The sequence below is a fragment of the Phalacrocorax aristotelis genome, chromosome 18 (genome assembly GCF_949628215.1).
Source record: "Phalacrocorax aristotelis chromosome 18, bGulAri2.1, whole genome shotgun sequence".
NCBI lineage: Eukaryota > Metazoa > Chordata > Aves > Suliformes > Phalacrocoracidae > Phalacrocorax > Phalacrocorax aristotelis.
Genome location: NC_134293.1, coordinates 3,333,450 through 3,344,187, shown reverse-complemented (window position 1 = coordinate 3,344,187; position 10,738 = coordinate 3,333,450). Strand labels below are relative to the sequence as shown.

At 41.9% G+C, this 10,738-nt stretch overlaps 1 protein-coding gene across 6 annotated transcripts in view; it reads right to left on the bottom strand.

The window, feature by feature from the left end:
* Nucleotides 1-9,412: 9,412 nt before the first annotated feature.
* The window catches only part of VMP1 (vacuole membrane protein 1), a 68,938-nt gene continuing 67,612 nt past the window's right edge, over nt 9,413-10,738 (bottom strand). For all 6 annotated transcript variants that reach the window (XM_075113387.1, XM_075113393.1, XM_075113391.1 and 3 more), the window contains one exon: nt 9,413-10,224. In XM_075113387.1, coding sequence (XP_074969488.1) covers nt 10,081-10,224 — 144 coding nt within the window. In that variant the 3' untranslated portion in view covers nt 9,413-10,080. The remainder of the gene's footprint in view (nt 10,225-10,738) is intronic.

Sequence of the window (10,738 nt, the reverse complement as noted above, 5' to 3'; positions counted from 1 at the left end):
TCATTGCTCTGGAAATGAGACTGATAGGAAATATTTTAGGCATCTCTAGCCTTCTTCCTGTTAGTGTTTTTCACTGCTGACCTCAGTTCTGAAATTCTCACACCCTTTCCCAAACTAAGCCTTCATTTTTTTGATCTATGGCTGGATTCCTCTATTTTTTCCCCAGGATGTGGAGAGGAGAGGGTCAAAGTGACAGGAAGCGAATAGCTATTATAAAATTTTCATCATCTACAATTCTATTAGATGATGGAGTAGTCATTTTCTATTTTATTGAGAAAATTAATTATCTAAAGAATAGTCTGAGCCTGGAAGAGGGCCTTTATCTCATTAGAAGTTAAAATTAATGAGGTAGATCAAAGGTCAGCACAAGCCAATGGCTCACGGAGGCAGGGACAACAGAATCGGCGGCCTTGACCTTGCTAGTTTTAGGCAAACTACCCACAGGATGTCCATAAACCAAGGAACAATGCACCAAATCTGACTATTGTTTTTTGTAATGGACAGGTGCAGCTTGCTTGGAAGTTGATTCAAGGACTCTAACTATAGCAGATATATTTAATGAATAGGATGACTTTTATTTGGCCACAAAAACCAAAACAACAGGAACAAAAATTAACCTGTTACAGACACTTTAAACATAATAACTATTTGCCAAGTGATGGGGCACTAGTGTAGTTATGGGTACAATTTATTTGGACTTAAGTATCTATTGGTGCTTATAAGGCTAGACGGACTACCAGTACAGAAAGGATAGACTCGTAGTGTAAAAATATAAGGGGCTTTTAAGAGGATTACCTGCACAGATTTACCAAAGAGAAACAGCTCATGCTTAAGGGCAAAAATCTGTAGTTTCCACAACAACTAGGACTTTATCAATAAGAAAGGAGGAGTTATGTTCAAATCACCAGCTGATGCACTACTGGGAAATATTAAGGCATAAAAGGATATTGAATTAATAATTCACGCCCTTCCGCATTTGTTAATAAATTTAGTATAGATAAATATTATGAGGGACCAAACAGCCAAAAGGAATTATTCTCCCATGTCAAAGTGTACTTTAAAGAAGTCTGCATTTTGCTGGACACCGCTTTAAAAACTGCACAAGAGTCGTCAGGAATGTGATTCATGGATCTGACAGGGTACAGAAAACTTCCAAAAGAAATTTTGTTGCTGCTTTTCCTCCCCTGCTATCAGGGGCAGCCCAGACACAGCCTTCCCAAGACAGCAAATTCCAGTGTAGGCTTCCTCCTCCAGCCTTCTGCCTGTGGGCTTTCCTACCCCACCGCTGCCCACGCTCCAGAAGCACAGCCTGGACACTCAGACAGCCTTTAACTCGCCGGGATGTAGAGCTGATAATCCTGAATTTTAACTACAGAGCCTTTCCGGCGTTTTCAGTCAAACTCAAAGTTCACAATGGTCCCTTCTGATTTCATATTGTATGAATCCTCTCCCTCTAGACAGCCACTTCCCCTCTATCCGGCTGGGGTAATGAGTCACCTACCTCCGTGAATCAGCAGAACCTGCTTAACCCTTTCCCAGAAGCATGAACAGCTGCAAATTGGGTGGCATTTCCAACAAACCTTACTGCCAGCCGTAGGGAGCACACTGGAAAAGGCGAAGGTATCCTGAGATAGGAGATTAGAGAGGCTGCTTCTGGTCATGGGGAAATGTAAAGGCAATTTTAGAGGTATAAATGTCTTCCATGATAAAGAAAATGGAAGAATTCTAAACCTTAACCCCATGGTTCCCAGAAGCCTAAGAAATTCTAATCAGGGACTTCTAAGAAAGTCTAGTGGTATCAAAGGCACAGGCCTCTCTAATTATCTGCATGAATCAGGTCACAGGAACCTTCCTGGCTGCTGGTCTTAAAAGCAACTTTTTAAAAACATGTAATTTTACACCATAAGATAGAAAAATAAGTAAAATGAAGGCTCTCTCTAGGCCAAGATTCCTATTTTAAAAGAGCAGTAAGTAGAGAAACTAACTAAAATAAGCCACTGATTAACATGTAAAAGACAGAATAAACGCTGCTTGAGCTTCATTGAGCTATGAGCTTTTGTTTCAGTAGTTATATGTGATGAGAAAAATACCATCTTATACGGTATATCTGCATTTAAATGGGTGTGTTCTGCAAAAAATGATTATTGTACATATTTGGTTACATGTACAATGTAATGTTTATTTAAAGGCTCACAAAAATACACTTCAGTTGCCTGAGAGTGGTGTAATTGTGGTCAGATGGCATGATTTAATTTGAACTTTTGCCCAGTAGTCTCCAATATGTAATAGATCATTTACAGGAGCATGTAAGCAGAACACCCCGAAGGAGCCAAATGGAAAGCAGCCTTATCCCACACGCCGAAGGTGTAATAAAATACTGACTCTGTACTCGGTTGGCAAGGGCAGCTGTAGCCGTTCATTATAACATCCCCAATAAGTATGGTGAGAGCTGGGCAATAGTTCAGAGCTGCTCCTCTCCAGATGGCTCGGAACAATACTGAGTTCAAGGATACATATTTCCATGTAAGACTGGTTGCTGCTAGCTGTCATGCATTTCTGCCACTTGCAAAGAAAACACGGGGAAATCTCCTCCCCACCCCACTTGGGGCAACTTCAGCCTGTATTACTACCCGATTCTGAGCTGTCTAGTCAGCAACTGTATTCATGTAGTTATCTGATGTTGTGAACTAGCAATTTCTCCTTCCTAGGCCAGATTTTAGTGAAGACACCTAATGCAACTGATAAAACATTAAAAACAAATTTGGCAACCGATGAACAAAAATCCAATTAAATTCTCTTCTCCCAAGAAGAAAGCTTCCGTTCTCTCTCTATGAGACTTTAACTCAGGTTTTCACATTGTTTTCTTCTCTAAAGATTTAGTCAGGCTTCTCCACAAAACTAGTATTTTCACAGCAAAGTATTCTTATATAAAAAGTAAATACAGACCTAACGTGTGCTGTGAAAGGGGAGCTGATTCTTCAACGACATTATAAAGGACACCTGAACTTGCTTTAGTACACACAGGGTCCTGTTCAAGTTGAACAAAACTCCAGCCAAGAGGCCTGAACTTGTCCAAAAGTCACTAAGCCCTGAGGGTGGACAGGGACACAGGAGGGACCGAGAGGAGACACATCCATGACAGTTTTAAGCGAGGGCTCTCGGGCTCAGGTCTGTCAAACAAAGACTTTCCTTATTCACTGAACTGGAATGATCCTCCCTCAGCCACAGCTGAGATCCCTTGCCAAAGGCTGCACAGGAGATTTCCACACCTCGCTTAAGAACACCAGGCTCCTCGTGGGCAACCACCACACTTCCAGTTCACGCGCAAATGCTGCAGTGTCATTCGCCACATGGTGGTTGTGCACATGCAGAAGTGGTTCAGACGAGTTTATACAGAACTTAAGGGAGGCAACAGAATTAAAATCACCAATTGCATTAGCACCGATCTAGTAGGAATACTGCTTTGAAATTTTTTTGCACCCATTACTTTGAACTTAACTAAATACCAGCTTCAGGCACCTTAACAGTTTCTCCCTTCCTTGCTGCTCCCCACCTAGTCTCTTATGCAACACATGCAAATGCACGTGACTATATGCCACGAGAGGTCAGCTGGACTGAGCGGAGACGTAAAAATCCAGGAATCAGAGCAATGAAATCTGTTGTTATGAAAATATCCTAGATATTACAGCTCTTAAGAAAACAGCTGCAGCAAACAAGAGGCACTGAGAGAAGCACGATTTCTAAACAGACCAGAGAGGTTTCGTGAACATGGCTAGATTTGTATGATGTTGTAAATTTAAGTGTGTATTTTCTCTTTACGCAGGTCCTGTTTCTTTCAGAGATGGAAAAGAAACGCTGAGCGCACAAACCAGCTTTTTTCAAGCCTTTTCAAGAGGTGGAAAGAGCTTAAGAAACATGTGGTCTCTTAAAACTCACATGGTTTCTACATGTAAGTGTGAGCCTCAAAGTATTTATGTGGTTTAGTTAGCAGCAGCTTCTGCAAGAGAACTGCCAGTTTCTTTCCTGACAATATGGAAGGAAAATAGAGGTGTACCACAAGGTCGTTACGTGCAGCTAGAACAGGCTTTGGGAAACACACCTCATCTCTCAAAGAATTTCTTATACTTTGTCAAACGGTCTGAAGCAGAGTTTAACCTCCCCAGGCACACCGGGCACTGGTGGTGCCTGTGCTGAAGCAGCTTAGAGCTCTGGCTGATGTCTTTCACTGAAGCGATGCCACCTCGCAGCAAAAAGGCTTTCGGCCTTTGAAATGCCATGCAGATCAGCTGGTACCCAAGTAAGGCAATAGGTGACTACCTCCAGATTGATGTCATCAGTCATAACTGTGGTCACAATCTTGTGTAAAACCAGGCCAACAAACACTTCAGTGTAGGTTACAGAATCTGCCTAGATCCGAGATAACCTTTGAGGCAAGTACAGTACTCCATATAGCAAAAAGCAGCTAAATGGCACACCACCAAGGCTGCAAGGAAACAAAAAGACCCAACCACCTTCCTGAGGCAGAACCCTACCTGTGTGGCCTCCTCTATCATATTAGCATTAAAAAAACCCCAACCCAAACCCAAAAGCAGTGCATTGTGCCTTAAATCACATGTACATACATGCCTTTCCCTCCCAGGACCCCCCAGGCAGGAATAGTCCAGCAGTCCCCACTGAAAAGACACCAACTCCCAGTTTTTACAAGGACAGAAAAGCAGTTTCTGAGGCCATGAGAAGGGTGGGGTTTGCAGGGCAGTTATCAGAGCAGGGAACAACACACAGAGCTGGCAAGTCCTATCTCTTGCCTTTCATCAGGAAATAGCAGCTAGTTTCCTTATTACCAGCTGCCTGGGCAACTCATTTAAGCTTCTTGGGAAACCAGAAGAACAATTAAGCTGGGAGTAACTCCCTTGAAACACGGAAGATGCAGCAGTTACTTATCCATATCTGAACAGCTCGTCAAATGAGGTTTAAAGAAAGATGACCTTTGATTTAATGCTAATGTAGTCAATGCTCTTTGAATCATTCCAGGAGTGAATAATAATAATTAAAAAAAAAACACCCTCTAGCACAATAAAGGGTAAAGGCAAAGTATAACAAAGCCTGGCCCATTCCATGAGTGAAGCAACAGGTTCACATTCGCATGTTCATTTTACCACAGCTGAACGTCAATAGCACTGAACAGGCTGAATGACTCCACAGCTCAACAGCCTCTTCACTTTAAACTAAGTAAGGAGCAATAGTCACCTTTTTTGACCAAAATGCGATTTTGCTGAATTCCTGATGCGTGCCAAGAAGCCCGTCACAGATTGCTGGGCTCTCCCTGTTTGCTTTTACCTGTAAGGTGATACAACAGACGTCTCATGGACACGCGAAGAGTTTCTGCATTGGAGCTCTTTTCACTCTTCAGACAACCAACCCTGGTTGTTACAGCCTCTCCCATTCACGCCACTACCAACTGTGTTTTGCTGCCTTTTATAAAAGCTGAGTGGATGCATCAATAAGCAAATGAAACTGATAAAGAAATAAATGCTAGTATTTCATGGCCTCGGTTTGACACTTGAGTTAGGAAAGTCACAGCAGGCTCAAAGAGGTTTTCAGTATTATCCTTTTAAAAATTAGTTTGTAAGAGCATATGCAAATATTTACCCTCAATCTAGCTCTGAATGCATTAGCAGGGTGTTTCACAGGGAAGGTGATTGCTTCACTCCCTGTTTCCTGAAGAGGTTACAGCAAATCCACCAAGGTTCCAGCAATTAAACCCTCACCTGGACGAGCCTGCTCTCAGCGAGGGGTGGCAGCCCAGCAGGAAGCCCTTCCCAGCTACTGCTCTCCCGCTTTCACACTCCTTAGTGCTGCAATCTGGAGAAAGCTGGGCAAAGTACTTACTGTTTTTACTTCCCCGCAAAAAACAAAACAAAACAAAAAAAAACCCCAAATGCCAACCCAAACCCCAAACAAATTTACAGAAAAAAACCCTAGAATTTTAAATCTCAGAAGAACAATTTCAATTACCTTTCAGTGCTGATTACAAAGTATATTTTAACCATGTGCTTCAAAGAAAACTGCATTACTTTTACCTCCGAGGAAGGAACACACCCAATCACCACTTCACTTTACACCTGCAGTCAATTTTGTTCACTAATATTTGTATTTGTGCTTGATAATCAGGGAAACATCCACAGCATTTGTGCTTGCAATTAGCGCTGCCTGCAGTGAGAGGGAGGCTGATTCTAACAAATCAAATAATGAAACCCAAAAGCACAGCAGGGAAGGACTTTCTGGAACAGCATTAAGCCATCTTCAAGTATTAATGACAAATGTCTTTTAGCATGAACAGGCAGCTGGGTGATTTCAGAGGGAGCTGCTTTAACAGGAAACACAGTGTGACACTGGGAAGGAGGTAAGAAACCACAAGTGGAGACAGGGAGCAGGAGGTTTCCTGACAGTTTTGATGGAATGGAGGGAAGCGTGGACCTGGACGATTTGGTCTGGCATGGCCTGCGCCTGGCTCGGCCTGGTGCAGACCAGCATGACCTTTTTAGCTTTGCTTACATCAACTCAATTCTTGCCCTGATGACGGGTACGTCATGACTGCCACGCCAGGCCACGCCAGCACGCCTACACCTCACGCAGCCTTCCCAGTGTGTTGTGGTGAGGCACAATTCACAGGTCAGGCAATAAGCAGGCAGAGAATTAGGAGGCGGCTCAGCAGCAGTCCTACCTGGCCTCGGCTCTGATGTGCTTCTCAGAATTGTTAGGCTGGCAAATAGGGCCAACTTTCTGCTTTGCTCCCTGCTTACAGTGCACTTGTGACAGCAGAGGAGACTCAACCAACCTCTGTCGCCTCAAAGTCGGCTCTGATGTCTAACCAAACATCACTTGTTACAAGGGTTGTTACTTCCATGTGATTTTCAGTAATCCCAAGGAAAAAAGCAAGATGCTTTATTCGGTGTCTAAGCTGCAAGAAGAATCAGCTAAAAATACAGTGATCGTGCTAAGATTGTTTCTCTCACCACAGAGCTCGCTTTGGATTTTTCTCTAACAGCCTTTAAGCTAGGTGATGGACTGCTTCCAGTGCGTGACTGAAAATATGTACACCAAAAGGACACTCTGGATTAAGGGAGCAAAATACATGTTTTCAGATGAAATGCTAAAGGCTCTGGGTCTTTCTCTGAAGCCACAAAATGCAACTGCAGATGTATCTTCTAGATTCCCGCTCATTGCGGAACGCTTGGGACAATTTCACAGCATAACAACAAGCTCAATGTACAGAAGTGGAAACAATCCAGCTGAAATAAACACCGGGAAACAGGTATTTGTTTGTTTATTTAAGCAAACATAGAACTATCCATTGCAAATCTCATTAGGTTTGCATAACTTTCATTTCTATTATTTATTACCTTTTACCAAGTCTTATTATCTCCCAGTGGCCGAGCAGGCAGAAGCAAGTAGAATGACCAGTCCCTTCTTTAAATAATGTTAGAAAGCTTCAAAACAACAGCAGAGCTTATTGGAATGGACACATACAAACATGAGTTGCAGAACAACAGATATCTATATTTCTCACTATATGCATGTACACACAGATTGCAATAAAAGTGGGGGAAAGCTTTCAATTTGTCTTCCAGTAGGCAAGGAGGTGTAATTACGAGGAGACTCCTAAAGCATTTAGAAGGGTACAGTTTATTGGCTCAAGCTCTAGGAAGGTGTTTTTTTTTTCTTTTTACTTGCTCTCACACAGTCTGCCCATTTCAATCTGACACCATACAGGGGCCTCTACATGGCATAAATTGAATTCACTCTCACAAAGGGCCTTAAGACACTACCAGAACTGTGTGAAGCAAATAGCAGCGTCGCGCAGGTGAATGGCAGGTACTAAAACTGGGGAAAGTAGCAAACCCTTGTTTACCTAGTCCAAGTATCCTGAAGAAAACCAAAACAAGCAGCTGTGAACTGCTGACCTGATCTTACAAAGTGCAGAACTAACGATTTGGCAGACTGAAAGCAGAGCTACGCTTTTTTGCATGCGCACTGTATGAGAACAAGCTCTTTGCTACGTAATTTTCAAAGACAATCTTTAGGCCTGAAAGTGACAAAGCTGCCAGGGCCAAGATTTAAGAAATACTGTTCATCTTTTACAAATCCATAGGGGCAAATGAATGGCCTTTGTGCTTTTAACCATGTTGCAGTACCTCCTGGCACTCAGACTTTTAGATATTTAAATTTAACCTACTCAAGCAGCCCTATTGAGAGAAGTCCCTATGAAACGCCTCCCCATTCATTCAGTAACACTGTTTAAAGTCCTAGAGGAAGCACAGGAGAGAAACATTACAAACCTCACGCACAGCTGAGATGAAACTTTAAAAGATGTTTCTTATGTAGACCGCTGCACTGCCCGCCTTCTGAACTCATTTCCATCTAAACCTAAAAACATTTACATGCTATTGATGTTCAATGAAAACAGTTGGAGATGGATGAGCGAACGGTCAGATGAGAGATACCAAAATGTCAGACAGCCTACCGACTGTTGTTGCCATGAGATCCAACAGTCAACATCAGTCTGATAAGCTATCCGACAGGATGGTACAGCCATGGAGATGTCACGACGGTTGGCAACACAAGAGGACATTCAGGCAGGATTGAACAAAATAGGTATTTTCACACCTCGCTCGAGACCTGCCCTAACCTAATGCAGGGATAACTCACCGAAACGAGAGCAAGATCTAACCTACTTTGTGCTCATATGTCACCTTTTGATAACACTAATTCAAAGTCAAATTAGTTCTCGTTACTTACCCCTAGGACAAAAATAAAAACCCGTAGTTCAGAGATTATTAGAGTAGCAACACATACACAGTAGCAGTGGAATGGATGCCTACTTACTGAAGAGGGAAAAAGATCCATGTTAATGTTGGTTATGTTCATGCACATTAGAACTGGAACACATGCTGGTTAAGAACAAGGTTTTTAAAATATCTGACTTTTAAAGCCTAAGTTAAGGGTCTCTAAGGTTCTCTGCATCATGCTGGGTTTGACATCAAATCTGTTTTCAGCTGGAATCGTTACTCTTCCCCCCTCTCTCCTCCATCATTGCCCACGGTGCTGCAATCAGTGGCAAACATCTGAGAAGAATTCATGATAACAAATATCGCCAGCTATTCAGCTTGCCTATTTTAACCAGTGAGCCGACCTTCAAGCAAGTGATATGCTTTCTACTTCCTTCTGCTAAGTGAGGAGCTCTTAAGAAAAAAGAAAAAAACAAGAACAAAGGGCTTCAGCACCATTTGTGCAGGAAGGATGAGTAAAGCATGCCATTCATGGGATTAAGGCTTAATAAAGAAACTAAGGAAACTGAGCATACAGAAGTGGAGAGGAAAAGAAAACAGCTTAAAAAGACTGACACAAGAAATTCTGGAATGATCAAAGATGACTTTATAAAGTTTTATCTTAACTTCATTCTAAATATACAGAATAAAAAATGCCAGCTTCAGCATTTTGACATCAATCATCTCTGCTAACATCATGAAGTTTAAGAGGGTGGCTTTTCCAACCGAGAGCACGTGCAATGCAATGGGACGCTGGAGAGTTCTGATGGAACAGCCTTACCATGAGGGACATGCAACAGTTTGTATCCGATCTGTAGTCATTTATATACATTTTGATGGTCTTGAAAGTTATGGAAAAAGCAAACCAGCCACCGTTCAAAATCCAAAGTTACCCTTAGGTCAGTCTGAAGTTAAATTGGGAAATGGAGAGCATTAAATCATCAGTTTTGGAAGCAATTTGGATGGACAACATTTGTGTTAAACTCCATTTAACATCGCGTTGTCCATCCCATATAATACAACTCAGACATGTAAAGCATTTACACCTTACCTTAACATTTACAAGTTTGTCAATGAAACGTCTGCTCTAACGTCCAAATTACTTTCAAAATTAAATAAAAATTTGTTATAGTTGAAAATTGATGTTAAAAAGTCTTCCCCCATTTTGAATAATGCTGATTTTTAAACATACGGAAAGATGTGTCATTTTTTGTGTCTGCTAAAACCCATTCCAAGGGGTTTTTTTCCAAGCTCATTTGGTTTTTTCTTCAGAGTACATCTTCTGTTGCAGTCGTTTGGCATAGCTCTGGGCCATGGAGTTGATTATAGATAAGATAAAATAACAAACCATGACAATCACCAATTTTTCAAACATCCACGATAGCCAGTTTTCCCCCTGAAGAGACAAAGACAAAACAGAAGAAGGAGGAAAATGAAGATTAGTGGACAGCACAATGGAGAATTCTCCATTTTCTGGGTGAAAGGGAGAAGCCTAACCTTTATTATTATTATTATGTAATTTGTCAAATGAAAAACAGGAACCAAGTGCAAGCTGACAGGATTCCTGCAGGTCTCTGTAAACCTGACATTAGTCCCCTGAAAAACAACACAGGAGGGCTTGCCAAATACACTGCAGGGCAGGTGATGAATCCTTGATCATTACTTGTGTGCCAGTGAAGCGATTTGTTATTCCTAGTATTGGTTTCTCTTTGCTAACAATTCACGGAGTTCAGAATTCGCAACCCCTGACTGTCATTCCCTGTCACGTTCATTGCAAAGAAAACAATATAGGTCATTCTTTAACAATGTTTTTTTCCTAAACTGCATATATTGTGTTATCTTCCAGTTAGCCTCCAATTCTCCTGGTGCCACCACAAGTTAATGCGATGACCTTGGCAGTCCCACTTCCG